The sequence below is a fragment of the Azolla caroliniana genome, unplaced genomic scaffold, assembly GCF_043228905.1.
Source record: "Azolla caroliniana isolate FFs.n. ecotype wild unplaced genomic scaffold, voAzoCaro1.0.p SCAF_16, whole genome shotgun sequence".
In the NCBI taxonomy this organism is placed as follows: domain Eukaryota; kingdom Viridiplantae; phylum Streptophyta; class Polypodiopsida; order Salviniales; family Salviniaceae; genus Azolla; species Azolla caroliniana.
Genome location: NW_028230451.1, coordinates 4,977,931 through 4,993,869, shown reverse-complemented (window position 1 = coordinate 4,993,869; position 15,939 = coordinate 4,977,931). Strand labels below are relative to the sequence as shown.

General features: G+C 42.4%; 2 protein-coding genes, 1 long non-coding RNA gene and 1 other non-coding gene across 5 annotated transcripts; 1 reads left to right on the top strand and 3 right to left on the bottom strand.

The window, feature by feature from the left end:
- Nucleotides 1-4,162: 4,162 nt before the first annotated feature.
- TRNAW-CCA (transfer RNA tryptophan (anticodon CCA)) lies at nucleotides 4,163-4,234 on the bottom strand. Its single transcript has one exon. It is a non-coding gene; the product is annotated as a tRNA-Trp (tRNA).
- Nucleotides 4,235-7,529: 3,295 nt separating this feature from the next.
- LOC147853718 (cell division cycle 20.2, cofactor of APC complex-like) lies at nucleotides 7,530-9,697 on the bottom strand. Its single transcript, XM_087332708.1, has 5 exons — nucleotides 9,528-9,697; nucleotides 9,104-9,202; nucleotides 8,797-8,979; nucleotides 8,300-8,675; nucleotides 7,530-8,194 (listed from the first exon to the last, which is right to left on the bottom strand). Exons 1-5 carry the CDS (start codon nucleotides 9,621-9,623, stop codon nucleotides 7,545-7,547), a joined length of 1,404 nt encoding a protein of 467 aa, XP_087188834.1. The 5' UTR covers nucleotides 9,624-9,697; the 3' UTR covers nucleotides 7,530-7,544.
- A 2,649-nt stretch (nucleotides 9,698-12,346) lies between these two features.
- Nucleotides 12,347-14,083, top strand: LOC147853717 (pentatricopeptide repeat-containing protein At2g13600-like). The gene has a single exon (XM_087332432.1). The coding sequence runs from the start codon at nucleotides 12,347-12,349 to the stop codon at nucleotides 14,081-14,083; it is 1,737 nt and encodes a 578-aa protein (XP_087188558.1).
- Nucleotides 14,084-15,276: 1,193 nt separating this feature from the next.
- Nucleotides 15,277-15,933, bottom strand: LOC147853716 (uncharacterized). Of its 2 annotated transcripts, XR_015531178.1 has the most exons (4): nucleotides 15,863-15,933; nucleotides 15,656-15,776; nucleotides 15,379-15,510; nucleotides 15,277-15,336 (listed from the first exon to the last, which is right to left on the bottom strand). It is a non-coding gene; the product is annotated as an uncharacterized LOC147853716 (long non-coding RNA). The 2 variants fall into 2 exon arrangements; XR_015531177.1 differs by having other exon boundaries at nucleotides 15,277-15,510.
- Between the last annotated feature and the right edge of the window lie 6 nt (nucleotides 15,934-15,939).

Genomic DNA, 15,939 nt, shown 5'->3' with positions numbered 1-15,939 from the left:
CTTTCTTTCTTTCTTTCTTTCTTTCTTTGTTCTCGTCCACTTGTACGTTCAGCTGTCTTGTGACGAGGGAGCGTTCGGGCGTGCCCATGCACCTCTCCTCCTCATAAAGGCGTACGAGCATTTGTGTGTGTGCTTGTGTCTTCTTGTACGTTCGGTCGTCTTGTGACGAGGGAGCGTTCGGGCTTGCCCATGCACCTCTCCTCCTCATAAAGGCGTACGAGCATTTTGTGCATGTGTTTGTGTCTTCCTTGTACGTTCGGTCATCTTGTGACGAGGGAGCGTTTCGGGTGTGCCCATGCACCTCTCCTCCTCATAAAGACGTACGAGCATTTGTGCGTGTGTTTTTGTCTTCCTTGTACATTTGGTCGTCTTGTGACAAGGGAGCGTTCGGTTTTGCCCATGCACCTCTCCTCCTCATAAAGGCATACGAGCATTTTGTGCATGTGTTTGTGTCTTCCTTGTACGTTCGGTCATCTTGTGACGAGGGAGCGTTTCGGGTGTGCCCGTGCACCTCTCCTCCTCATAAAGACGTACGAGCATTTGTGCGTGTGTTTTTGTCTTCCTTGTACATTTGGTCGTCTTGTGACAAGGGAGCGTTCGGTTTTGCCCATGCAACTCTCCTCCTCATAAAGGCATACGAGCATTTGTGCGTGTGTTTTGTATCTTCCTTGTACGTTTGACGTCTTGTGACGAGGGAGCGTTCGGGCATTGCCCATGCACCTCTCCTCCTCATAAAGATGTACAGGCATTCGTGTTTGTGTTATCGTCCCCTTGTGCGTTCATCTTGCGTGCTCATCTTTGCTTGTACCCATTTGATAACTTGGCTCGTGCGGTGATCTTGAAAACTTGACGAGTCGTGATCAACGAAAGCCACCGGCCTCACAAAAATGGGCAACGAGCCCTTGCTCGAGAAGGGGTCGGGAAGTAGTATTGTCATAAAGCAAACCTCGGGTCTTCTCTATCCCCTCAGTACTCCCTACTCCAAGACCCCCGTGGTCCTGCCCAAGTAACACACACGCACAAAACTTCGCGACATCGTTCCGGATGCTACCCATGTAGCCTTCATCATCTAGCCGACCGGATGATATCAGGTTTAGTCGAACCTCCAGAACGTGTCGGACATTCTTCAGCAGCAACTTGCATCCGGTTGATGTCGTCAACAACACATCTCCTATGCCGATAATTCGGCATGTACCTTCATTCCCCATCCGGACACAACCATGATCACCAGCTATGTAGAATGAGAAGCATTTCTGATCTGGTCTTAGGTGGGACAACGCTCCGGAATTGACAACCCACGTTGTCTCGTCGCCGACTAGGTTTAACTCATTCTCCTCAGTAATGAGCATCGGTTCTTCTTCACTTGTCGCAATTTCCGACGTTCCCTTCCGATCCAGGCCTCTCCAGTCCGAACCATTTCGGTCCGAACTCTTCTTCAAATCGGTAGTACCGGTTTCTTTCTCTTTCCGGAAATATCAGCAGTTCTTCTAGAAGTGCCATGGCTTCCCACAGTAGAAGCAAATAGGCCTCCCCCTGACTTCGACCTCATACCCGATTTGTCCCAGTTTTGGGGACTTCGATAGCGGCCTCTTCCCCAGTTGTGGTCATCTTCCGTGACCAAGGCCTTCAGATCGGTTCCGAACTCCCAGTCCTTCCGGCGAGCTTCATCTAGCAAGCTTGATTTTACCCTTGCTAGGGACAACTGTTTTCCTTCTGGCCCGACATTGCCCAACGTGACAACTAGTGTCTACCAACTATCTGGGAGGGAACCGAGCAGGAGTAATGCGAGTACCTCATCGGCAAGAGGTACTTCCAACGAGGTTGCTTGGTGTATCAACCCCTAGAAGGCATTCATGTGCTCTGCCATACTAGAGTCGTCTTGGTACCGGAGCCTCACTAGCTTCCAGAATACCGAAACCCGATTAACGGCATTCTTGTTCTGGAACATGATGTTGATCTTCTCCTTGAGTTCATGAGCCTTGCTCTCTTCATTGAAGTTGTTGTACAAGCTCATGTTGATGAAACACCGGATGTATGTCTTCGTCTTCATGTGCATCACCTCCCACATGACAAGAACTGAAACGCTCCCTATACGCAATGCTCGGCCACAACCGAGCTTAGAATCATACACAGAAAAAACGGGAAATAAAGTACGACACGAAGAAGAGAAGAGTACGCAGGATGTTTACGTGGAAAACCCAAACTAAGGGAAAAATCACGGCAGCCCACAGGCTGCAAACTATCACTATGTTAGAATGTACAACAATGAGTTCACAGAGGCAACGACCTCGTGCTCACGATCCTCACCACAGGCGGCGGTTACAACAGATGCAACGACCTCTTTCTCTCTCTCTCTCTCTCTCTCTCTCTCTGTACACAGTTACGCGCTCTCTCTTTTCTTGCACCAACAAGAATGACAACCACATAAGCTAAGAGTTTGCCCTAAGTCATATTTATACTAATATGACTTTTCGGCTATTTACAAACATAGCCATGATGAACTCTCAGAAACATATTTACGAATATGTCTCTTCATCCGGTGAGCACTTCTCACCGGGTCTACACCATCCGGCTCTCCGTAGCCGGGTACTCCTCATCCGGTTCTCACCGGGTCTGCACCATCCGGCTCTCTGTAGCCGGGTACTCCTCATCCGGTTCTCACCGGGTCTGTACCATCCGACTCTCTGTAGCCGGGTACTCCTCATTCGGTTCTCACCGGGTCTGTACCATCCAGCTCTCCGTAGCTGGGTACTCCTCATCCGGTATTCACCGGGTCTGTACCATCCGGCTCTCCGTAGCCGGGTACTCCTCATTCGGTCTTCACCGGGTTTGTACCATCCGGCTCTCCGTAGCCGGATACTCCTCATCCGGTCTTCACCGGGTCTGTACCATCCGGCTCTCCGTAGCCGAGTACTCGTCATCCGGTTTCGGCCTCAGCCAAGTTTGTTCATCGGCACTGTTCTTCTCCCTTCCCATCCAGAGGGACCTATCTCCCAACACCACATTGTGGCATCGATCTTATCCGGTCTCTTGTCCCTGAATTGAACCGGCAACCAAAGATCTTTAACCAGTACCATATCCCTCATCTTCGACTTCCACATTGAGTAGTTGGAACCAGTGAGCTTGAACATGCTATCGAACGATTCTTCCATTTCCTATGTTGTTCGCTTTGATGCCGGATTGAAGAGAATATCGTGGAATATTCCTCGGCCACAACCGAGTCTTGAATCACAGAAATAGGAAGTAGAGAGTACACAGAATATTTACGTGGAAAACCCTAATAGGGAAAAAACACGGGAGACCACGGACTCCAACTATTACTATATGAGAGGAAATACAAAGTTGAGACACAGAGGCAACGACCTCATGCTCGCGATCTTCGTCAGACGGTGGTTACAACATAGAGTGCTTGTAGCTACTCTCTTGCTCTCTCCCTCTCTCTCTCTGTCTACAACAGTTATACTCATAACAACAATATGACAATAGTTACACACATACCATCAAAGTGATTGCCCTAAGTCATATTTATACTTATATGAACTTAGGGCTATTTACAAATATAGCCTCAATAGGCTTACTCAAAATATATTTACAAATATGTCTTCTCTTCCAGTTCTCACCAATTACAACATAGAGTGCTTGTAGCTACTCTCTTGCTCTCTCCCTCTCTCTCTCTGTCTACAACAGTTATACTCATAACAACAATATGACAATAGTTACACACATACCATCAAAGTGATTGCCCTAAGTCATATTTATACTTATATGAACTTAGGGCTATTTACAAATATAGCCTCAATAGGCTTACTCAAAATATATTTACAAATATGTCTTCTCTTCCAGTTCTCACCAATTACAACATAGAGTGCTTGTAGCTACTCTCTTGCTCTCTCCCTCTCTCTCTCTGTCTACAACAGTTATACTCATAACAACAATATGACAATAGTTACACACATACTATCAAAGTGATTGCCCTAAGTCATATTTATACTTATATGAACTTAGGGCTATTTACAAATATAGCCTCAATAGGCTTACTCAAAATATATTTACAAATATGTCTTCTCTTCCAGTTCTCACCAAACCTCCTCCGGTTTTCACCAAGTGTCCTCTTCATTCATAACCAGATCCCAACATATCTTTGTGGTCGACCTTCATGAAATGAACCTGACGTGAATCGAACACACAACCTTCTAATCTGGAGTCAAACGCGCTACCATTGCGCCATAGATCCTACGTGTTCTAAACATGAACTATTGAACACAACTTAGCTATTGCACGAGGAATCCTACATATTGTTATGGCCCAAGGAGGCTGAAAGATAAGATTGTCATTGTGGTCGACCTTCCAAAAATGAACCCGACGTGAATCGAACGCGCAACCTTCTGATCTGCAGTCAAACACACTACCATTGCGCCATGGATCCTACGTGCTTAAAAAATGAACTAATGCACTAACGAACACTCCTTATCTATTGCACAACGGATCCTACATATTGTTATGGCCAAAGGAGGCCGACGCTTATCCGTCATTCTAGTCGACGTTGCTGAAATGAACATTGCGCCACGGATCCTGCGTGTTCGAAAAATGAACTAGTTACACTATCGAACGCCTTATCTATTGCACGACAAATCCTACATATTGTTATGCACCAAGGAGGTCGTTGGATAAGGCTGTCATTGTGGTCGACCTTCCTAAAATGAACCTGACGTGAATCGAACATGCAACCTTCTAACCTAGAATTAGACATGCTACCATTGTGCTAGAGATCCTACACGTGTTCGAAAAATTTATTGCACAACAAATCCAAGAAGGCGTCATTGTTATCGCCCAAGGATAAGACCGTCAATGTAGCCGAGATGTTATTACACGACGAATCCTATATACTGTTGTGGCCCAAGGATAAGACTGTGATTGTGGTCGACCTTCCTGAAATGAATCCGGTGAGAATCGAACACACAACCTTCTGATCTAGAGTCAGATGTGGTACCATTGCGCCACGTATCCTACATATTCGTAAAATGAGCTAGTTGCATGAAAACATATTGCACGACGTATCCTACATATTCTTATGGCCCAAGGACGCCGACGATTAAGACCATTGTGGTTGATCTTCTTGAAATGAATCGAACACGCAACCTTCTTATCCGGAGTCAGACACGCTACCATTGCGCCACGGATCTTACATGTTTGAAAAAAGACCTAGTTGCATGACTAATCCTACATATTATTATGGCCGAAGGAAGCCAATGGATAACACCGTTATTATTGTCAACCTTTCAGAAATGAAACAGACGTGAATCGAACACGTAACCGGTCGATCTGGAGTCAGACATGCCACCATTGCACCACATACCCTATGTGTTAAAAATATGAACTAGCTATTACATGATGAATCCTATGTATTGTTATGGCCAATGAATAAGACCATCATTGTGGTTGACCTTCCAAAAAGGACCCCGATATGAATCAAACACACAACCTTCTGATCTAGAGTTAGACGCACTACCATTGCAACACAAATCCTACATGTTCAACTTGAATAAGCCATGATATAATATGAATTGAACTTGCAACCTTTTGAGGTAGAGTGTGAGGCGCCATTATTGCCGCACCAGGTACTATGATTTCATAAACTAGTCACAATATCACATCATATCACAATATCATATCATATCAAACACCCAACCTTTTAATGTTCCATTGTACCACAATGCTATCACATGATATTAAACACACAATCTGTTAATGTACAGCGTGACGATCATATGGTATCAAATACACAATCTTTTAATGTAGATGTGACAAGTTGCATGATATTGAACACACAATCTTTTAATCGAGTGTGACAAGCTACCATTGCACGACGATTCCTACGTATTATGGCCCAAGTAGGCTTAAAGATCAGACCATTATGATAGACCTTACACTCAGAAGTTAACCACAGATATATTGTAACACAAACAAACAAAAAACAAGCAACACACGATTTACATGGAAAACCTTGATTTCAAGGAAAAACCACGGTGAACAGAAATTTCCACTATTAGACAAGAAGAAATACAAGTATAGAATGATAGAACTTGATTTGGTATGGATGTACTCGTAAGTGATTCCACCAAAGTGCACCAAACCCTAACTAGTAAGTATCTATATCCTTCTAAGCTTTCAAAGCTTCTCTTTCTTCTCTGTTACACTCTTCACACTCAGCTTCCGAGCTATGTCACTCGCACAACCACTACTGTGTTAGCTCTCTGTCGCTCTTCCCTTTCACAGCCACAACTGTGTTAGCACGCTTCACGCTTCTTGTTCTTCTTCATTACGTCGCGCTCTTGACACTCTCTCACGCGCGCTCACACTCACAAGACATTATTGTGGCTGACCTTTCTAAAATGAACCCAAAATTAATTGAACATGCACGCAACCTTCTCACCTGTACCATTACGCCCAGGACGGGGATTCATTGAAACAAATATTGCTAATCATACCAAAGTGGATGGGAACAAGCTGCGGGATCATGAGCTTGTTAGTGTCGCAAGTGGTTATGGCATTTAGCTAAAGAAATTTTTGTGACTAATTTGTGTTTATTTATTTATGGACAACTCTTTTTCGGCTTGCTTGCGATAATGGCATGATTTGCACTATAAGATGCTAATTCTAAAGAAAAAAGAGGTCAATGATTCATACATACCCTTCTAATTAGCATTTGTAAATTAACCAAACCCAGACTTGTAATTAGCGTGTAAGACTAGTATGATAACCTAATGGACACATTGAAATAAATTGGCAACGACCTTGAATCCATTGAATAAAATGAAATTACAACAAGGTATCAATTGTGATTCTTATTTGCAGAGAATCAAGTTGTAAATTCTGAAAAGAACATTTGAAAACATTCTCCTCGTACACACAAATTCAGATTGAATCTCCAACCAAAATTAAAGAATGGGGTTTTTTTCATTTAAATGTTTGCTTGGCAAGCGTGCAATAATACAGTTACAACAAGGCCAAATTTGCCTGTGAATAGTTTTAGCAGTACACAGAGATGTAAAGAGACCCATTCACTACTGGTACTGCTACTACTCTGCTAGAGTTCATCACGACTGATTGATAGTTTTCTATCTCAGAGGGATGTGTTGGCGTTGATAAACACCGTCGGTAACATATATAATTTGATTAACACGGACCAGAAAAGCCATGTTGCTCGCATAATTAATGAAACAATGCTTGCTTAATGTTGACACGTAATTAATCAAACAGCATTATCCCACACCTAAAATTGCTATACACTATATCAACATTTGGATTCACACAGAAATATACACACACGCATATTCCCTAAACCCTAAACCCACATATTGATTGATCCTTTACTTTACCTGCATACCTGGCATGAATTCATAATGCAATGATCTATGCTCCCCTATACACAAATTGGATTCACATAAAGTACACACACATATTGATCCTTACTTTACCTGCTGCATATATATATATACATACATACATACCACACATCCATGAATGATGAATGCTGCTTCAGCTCACCGGATCATGGTACAGCTGGTGCTGCTCATGCACCCAGTGTCTGCGCTCCTGGACTTCAGCAGCTGCTGTTGTTGCTGTTGCTTGCTGGTGTTGTCGGGAGTCCCGAAGACTTGCCAGAAGCGGAGGGTCTCGTCCCCCGCTGCCGATGCGACGGTGTAGCCGTCGGGGCTCTGCGCCATGTGCAGGACCCTGGAGGTGTGGCCCCTCAGCTCCGCCATCTTCGTCATGCTGGGGTACTTCCACAGGCACAGCTGGTTCTGGCTGAAGCCATGGGAGCTCAGCAGCTCCTTCTCGTGCCTGCTCCATTGGAGGGAGCAGACCTGCGAGTGGGTGTCTACGCTGTTGAGGCAGGCGCCCGTCTGCGTGTTCCAGAACTTGATGCAGCCGTCTGCGGTGCCTCCGCCGGTGGCCAGGAGGTTGCTCTGGAAGGGGCACCATGCCAGGGCCTTCACGGCAGCGCGATGCTCCTCCAGCCGGTGCAGGTACGAGGTCGGGGCTCCGCTGGTCATCATCTTGGCATCCCACAGGTGCAGGAGGTTGTCGTTCCCCCCGCTCGCAAGCTGCTGCCCCGACAGAGACCACTTCAGCCCGCACACCTCTTGCTCGTGAGAGCACATCTTCGTGATCACATGATCTCGGATGCGCACTGCCACATACGTACAGAGAACCAAATACACATCTCAATATGCTTATGCTATCCAGCAGAGAATGAATGCAAAGAAAGATCAGAATGGATATGGACCTCACTCACCATCGTGGTTGAAGATGGTGTTATCCCGGCTCCCTGAGCTCAGAATGGGGCCGCCATTCCATGCCAAGCTTCCAACCCTCCCACTGTGGCCCTTCATGGTCCTCACTTTGCACAGGGCCGTGGAATCCCAGAGCTGAACCTCGCCGTTATCCAGACCAACAGCGATGTGCTTCCCATCGGGGCCCCAGTTGACGCTAGTCACGGGACCTTCCTCATCCCCAACTTGCATCAGCTCCTCGATGGAACCGGAGGTCGCGTGCCACAGGTAGACGGTGTTACCCAGAGCAATGGAGACCACGTTCTTCGAACTCCAATCCAGGAGGTTCAGATAGTAGTCATCCAGCAGCTCTGGCGCGTCCAGGGTTCGCTCTGCAGACTGCGCAACCAAAATTAAGGAAGGGTCAGAATAGAAGCAGAAAAACGTTTGCAACATTTTCGGTGGATGAATAATGAATCACTATGGCGATATATGTTATGTATATGTATAATGAATGTACCTGGGGAATGTGACGGAAGATCTTGTTGCGCTTGGGAGCAGCGGTTGACTGAATGTTCTCAGAGTAGAGCAATCGCGCGTTCCTCTCGAATCCCTCGGGAGGGGGAGGAGGCTTGCTCTTGAACGCAAGGACTCTTGAGTTCTTGTTCATGATGTTCCCAGCCAATTGCTTCCGATATTCCTCCTGCAATGAATTTTCGCAATCCAATATATTTATTAAAAAAAAATCACTCTGGAATCGATCCATGAACGGATTTCGTTAGGGTGAAACGTAGAATCATAATAATCAGCAGGCATAATAATCATACATTTTGGATCGGTAGCTCGCTGTCCACGTTCTCTTTCGAGAGCATGTAATTGGCGACTTCGAAGTCCATGGCGGTCCTCGATGCAATGAATCGACATCCCTGATTCATACATAAAATTTTAAATCATTTAAGAGGCTTTTGAAAGAAAAAAGAAAGAATTGGATGTTTCAGCGATCCTTCAAATTACGAGGTGATTTACAAGGAGATGCTAGAAGTATTTTGGAAACGAAAGAATCAGATGTTTTAGAATCATTTCAAGAAGGTGGTTTGCAAGAAGATGGAAGAATTATTTTGGAAACGAAAGATCGGATGTTTTACGGGGAAAGAAACGTGATTTGGGAGCGAAATACTCAATAAACACATCGGATTTACATATTATTAGCATATATGTATGATCGCTATGCATAATAAAATGGATGCTCACCTGATTTTGCTGCTGTGTCTTCTTGGATTGAAGAGGTTCTGCTGTTGCTGCGCGATCGCTCAGAGCCTGCCTTACGCATGATCCAGGAGCGGCCATAATTCCTATTCGTAGATCGATGCAAAAACAAAACAAACAGATAGAAGACAAAAAAGACAATACGAAATATACTGCTACAGCTACGGCTGCGGCTGCTCCTCCACAAAAGGGAGGAGGGGGGTTAGTATAGCACACAGACAAAAATTAAGAAAATTAAGCTTCACGTTTAATGTAAATGAACAAAGAGAGATTTATCGATGAACAACGCAACGATGACAACAGAATGATAAAATCAGATCGCAGAAAATCCTTCAGGGCGTAGAATGCCAAGTAAAGATTTGGAGTGCAATCACAGAGAGCGATGAGAGTGCGAGTTGTAAATAAAATCGAGAGAAAGAGAGATCTTTCAGATGAGAGCCAGAGAGCAGGGGAGGATATGCTACGGCTATGGTGGTAATTGCTTTTTTATATGGTGTGGTAGTAGACAGAGAGATAGAGGAGTCTGCAACGGTCACTAGAAGAAAAGCTCTTCCCAATTGTATTTGTGTTTGTGTGTGTGGAAGCTGTCCGTCCATCCATTCTGTCCGCCTACGTGTGAAAGTGTTCATTTGAGAGAACGGGTAACTATACGTATGTATGTATGTATTGATAGTTTTGGTTAGTCAAGTGGTGGTGACATAATACATTGACCAATACAATACAATAAACATTCATACACACATCCTGGCTCTTCTTTTACATGACATTTGAGAGAACGGGTAACTATACGTATGTATGTATTTATTGATAGTTTTGGTTAGTCAAGTGGTGGTGACATAATACATTGACCAATACAATACAATACAATACAATAAACATTCATACACACATCCTGGCTCTTCTTCCAAAGTGTTTCCCTCCTCCCTCTTTGTGTGTAGTGCTCGAAACTTTACTACACCAGTTTGAAGAGAGAGCAAAGAGTGTGTGCGTTTTGTGGCACTATGTGTATACATAGATTGTTTTGATAATGAGAAATGTGGTTGATTTCAGTTCTTGTGTTGCCCCCCCTATCACTACAATTCTTTTGTCCCTCTTTGGAATCGCCATCCTCTAAGCGGCATTCGATTTCTGGCAAAACAAGCAATTGCTAATGAAGTCAATCAAGCAAGAACAGAAGGTGCCACAATCCTTAAGTTCACTCACACATTATTAGAATCAAGGTAAAATGGGCTTTGGTAACAATATCACACACTCTTAGTCAACTCAAGATCAAGGTGTCCTTAATCGATAAAACCTCGAGCATGTTTAGATAAACCATTGCGCTAGCAACTTATACATGTATATGTTATATTTCTTCACACCCATGGTGAATATGGGTGAAAATACCTCTCATTCAGACATCCTTTCGATTATGTATGTCATTACGGACTAACCAACTTCTATCATGTCATGAAGGACTATACAACCTACTTATGTTAAAATCATGAACAACTTTGCTATGTGTCAATAATAGGGGATCAAGCAAGCCACATCTGTTCGACAAGTATGTAATTCAAGATTCATGAGGATAATGTAATAAGGATGCTTGTAAGTTAATACATGTCCTTATGAGGAGAAGCAAAAAACAACAATTGAGGGTTGGCCACATGCAATTCAAGGGTCCATTTATTGAAGGGAAGGGATGCAAATTGGCGTGTTAGAGAGAGACTTTAACTTATGTTCATACTATTACTTAATTGCCTAATTCATTAAAAGGAAACACAAGAAATCATTACCTATCAACGCCATGTTATTGATTAAGTACACCAACCATGCTCACGAAAGCTGAGGTTTGAACTCAATGACTTAAGATGATGGCCAAATTTGAGATAGAGATTGTGTGTACGGATGCATGAGCTAAAGTTAAAACTATAACTCAAAGCAATCTATGTGAAGACGATACTCAAAGGTATACTAAAAATCCATTGAATTCGTAGAGCACACAATAGTGTACGAGTTGACAACTCAACATAATCACACTCTTTGCTTTATGGTCAACAACGAGAGGTCACACATAAAGCATAACCACAGTAACAAATAATGTAGCATTGTGTTAAATATCTTAACAAGGATATGGCTTTGAACTTTGCATAGTGTACCAACACATTAACTATTTCTGCAAAATTTTAATTGATTGATTATGTTTCATGCCAAATTTGAGGCTCAAATATCGAGAAACAACTCAAAATGTCCAAGCGCCTATTTTCTCCAAAAGACTTTGTAAAATGGTTAGGGTTCACTTCCTTGTGGAAGAAAAGTCGAGGGCAATGTAATGGAGACTACTCAATGTTCACACAAGGGCGCGTTACTATTCGAGTCAATGGCCAACACTCATGACAAAACCAAAGACAAATCATCTTGTTGGTGCGCTCATTTAACGAAGAAATGAAAGTGAGGTTGGGGTTAATAATTAATTTGTCGAGCATTGAGTGTCTAGCAGGTTGATGAAGACATGAATTCAGTGAACCTAGAGACAATAATTTGTTGATTGTTGGTGAGTAAGCAATAGTCCAATGAAGATATGAAAGTGAACTCGGAGACGACCATTTGTCGACCGGCCGAAAGCAAGCACTAACAAAACAATGTGAATAATAATAACAATTACAATAAGAAGAAGAAAAAAAGAAAAATAAGGGAAGGACAGAATAAGAGATTTTATAAGCAAATAGTCTGAACAAGCATTTAGAAGGATCACAACTACAAACATGTGAGTACTATGAGAATATGAGTGACTGAATGGTTTTGTATTTGTGCTTTTGAAATTGATGCAGCAGAGGAGAAGATTTCCTGGTGCAGAACAATCATCCCTTCCATGGAGAAGACCATCAAAGAAGAAGATTCAGGAGATCAGAACCCAAAAAGATAAAATTGATTTTGAGCTTGTTGAGCTACTTAAGTCTTGTGCCCAAAAGAAAGATGTATGCAATGGCATCAGGTTGCACTCTGAGGTCCTTTATAGAGGGTTGCTTCAGAAGAGCCCTCACATTGCAAGCAGTCTTATCAATATGTATGCAAAATGTGGCTTTCTTGTTCGTGCTCGGAATGTTCTAGAAGACCTTCATGTTAGAGATGTATTCTCTTGGTCTGCACTCATTGCCGGATATGCTCAGCATGGACAAGGCCGTGAAGCTCTTCATTGTTTCTCTAGGATGAAGACAGAAGGGCTTTCCCCGAATGTCGTCACTTTCATTTGCATCTTGAAGGCATGTGGAAGCATAGGGGATCTTAAGAATGGGGAAGAAATTTCTCACGAGATTATAATTGGGGGCCTCTTGGACAAAGATGTGGTGATTGGCACTGCTCTGGTCGATATGTATGCAAAATGTGGTATGCTTAAAAAGGCTCGAATAGTCCTTGAAAAACTTCCAGTTAGAAACACAGGCTCTTGGAATGCATTAATTGCAGGGTATTCCCAACATGATCAAGACCATGAGGCACTAAAATGTCTGGAACTCATGCAAAGAGAGGGTCTCTCTTTGAATGAGGTTACATTTGCATGCATCCTTAAGGCATGTGGTAATACACAAGATCTTGAAAAAGGTAAACAAATTCACAATGAGATTATTCGTAAAGGATTGTTTAAAAATATTGTGCTCAGCAATGCCCTGGTTTTTATGTATGCTAAATGTGGTATGCTTGTGAAAGCACGTATGGTCCTTGAAGATCTCCCTCATCGAAATGTGATCTCTTGGTCGACCATAATAGCTGGATATGCCCAAGATGGACAAAGCCATGAAGCTCTCTTATGTTTCGAACAAATGCGAAAGGAAGGTCTCTCCCCAAATGACGTCACCTTTATTTGCATTTTGAAAGCCATTGGTGCCACCGGAGCTATAGACAAAGGCAAGGAAATTCATGATGAGATCGTTGATAGAGGCTTGCTCAAGAACAATATTTCTCTTGGCAATGCTTTAGTGGATATGTATGCCAAATGCGGTGCACTTACAAGAGCAAAGAATGTCTTCGAAGAACTTCATGCTCGAAACATAGTCTCTTGGAATGCATTGATTGCAGGATATGCACAAAATGGCCAAGCCTGTGAAGCGTTAAGTTGTTTTTCACATGCACTAAAGGAGGGCCTTTCCCCAAACGAGGTCACATTTCTCTGTATGCTCAATGCATGTAACCACTCTAGGAAATTGGATCAAGCTCAAACATTTTATCACAAGATGAGCAAAGAATATGGAATCATACCAATGTTAGAGCACCATACTTGCATGGTGGTTATGCTTGGATATTTGGGGAACTTCGACAAAGCAATATCAATAATTAAGACAATGCCCTCTTCCAAAGATCCTTCTGTCTGGCTTGCACTGTTAGCCACATGTAGGAAATGGGAGAATATTAAGGTCGCAAAATTGGTTTTTAATGAAGCCATACAACTAGATTGTGATTTTACACAAGCCTATGTACTTCTGTCTAGTATCTACGCAGCTGTTGGAATGCATGAGGATGCGAAAAAGGTTAAAGCTTTGAGAGTGATGTCAAAGAGGCCTGGGTAGAGCATGTGGGTTTATCTAGCGTTTTAGCATTGCCTTCCGACGGGGTTACTTGTAAATTTTATAAACATAGCACACTGAAGGGCATCTAAAACCCTGTTTGTACAAAGGGAACCATTTAAAGGGATTGTACACCAAGGCAAGAGTGTGATCTCCCCATACAAATATCTATGTCCAATTAGAAGACATCATTACATCGATGATCATTATTTCTGGTTCTGATTCTTCTAGGTTATGGTATTAAATGTCCTAAACTACGATCAAAACAATTTGCCTTGTGATTTCTGGCTAGTTTTTCACCAGATTCAAGGCAACAATTGTGATCGAAACATATCATCATGGTCAAAAAATTGTGTTGGATGCACATATCCAGATCATGCAAAGGCAGTTAAATGGGTGTGAAAGGCCAACAATTATCATAACAGAGGGCTGCAAGAGGGAGTTTGAAAAGTAACACATTCAGGGACGACATCACAGATATTATGCCACTAAAGCCATCGCTTGAATTTTGCCAGTCCAAGATATCTTCAAGGAAAATCACAAGCAAGCACTCCCATCCCTTTGCAACTATGACTATTCATACCAGTCCTTGTATAATCAGTAGTGATAACCATAAACCAAAGTTTACCCTTGCACTCTCTATTCTTCTACACAGCACATGCAAATAAAGCTCTTTCCTCCTAAGCTCAATCATGCCACAGCCCACAACTACTTCCAAACAAGCAGTAATCTAGTCATTACAATGATCCAATGTACAATTGTTAAGATGATCTTGTAGCACAATAATCTGATCACAAATCATGTCCAGAGATTCATCAATGGACAATTCACAACTTTTGAAATTTGCCAATCCATGATCCAATTCAAACTATCTTCGATTGAATTTGTTTTTCTTGGATTGAATACTCATTCAAGTTTAAATGAAATTTTCTCATTTGATAGTGTTGGTGCTAACAGTTCCGTTGATAAGCTTAGGAAAAATCCTACAAGTTTTTAGAATTTCTGAATAGTTTAGTAAAGAAAATTTCCACATGCTGTACATTAACATTTGATCCGTTCCCTTTACATGATATACATACATTTGGAGGGTAGGATACATATTGAAAGTCTCTTCTAGGAGCATGATATGTTATTTTATGAATTGTAATGGAATGGACCAAATTTCATATTAGAGAAGCTTCATCTTGTGCTATGGGTGCCACAAAAGAATTTAATTTTATTGCAGTGTTGAAACCAACTTCATCTTGTCATTAGATGTGTTTCGAAGTGGGTGTTCTATCCATTTCGTTAATTTTGATACACCATTATGTTGTTGTAATCTACATTTTTGAGAGGCATATTCCATTTTAAGGTAATTAGCTTTGAAGCTTTCTTGAGAAAACAACATACATTGGATCTGTCCTCCCCGGATTCGGAGATATATCAAGTGCCTACACATACAATAATATATCAAAAAAGGACTGTCACATTTACTATAATTTATAGCATCACTTGCTTTATGATTATTACGGAAGCGCAATGGTTACTTAAATCATCTAATTGTAAACAGAATAGTTGAAATGACCAAAGACTTGCCTGAGGTGGCTCAAAGCCTCCGGTATAGTGGAAGTATGAACCAACAATATACACATGATCCACGTCTCCAGTTCCTGTCCATATTGAAATTGCTTTGGTCCAGAAACAACGATTTGAAAAACTGCCAATTAACATACCACAAAGCTGTAACATGAAAAAAATGAATTTGTCATGTTGGAAGAAATTGCACATCCCATAGTTACTAACCTCATAATAGCGAGTCCACCTGGCTTGAGCACTCTCCTCATCTCTTTGAAAACATCCAAAGGCTTTGCAAGGTAATC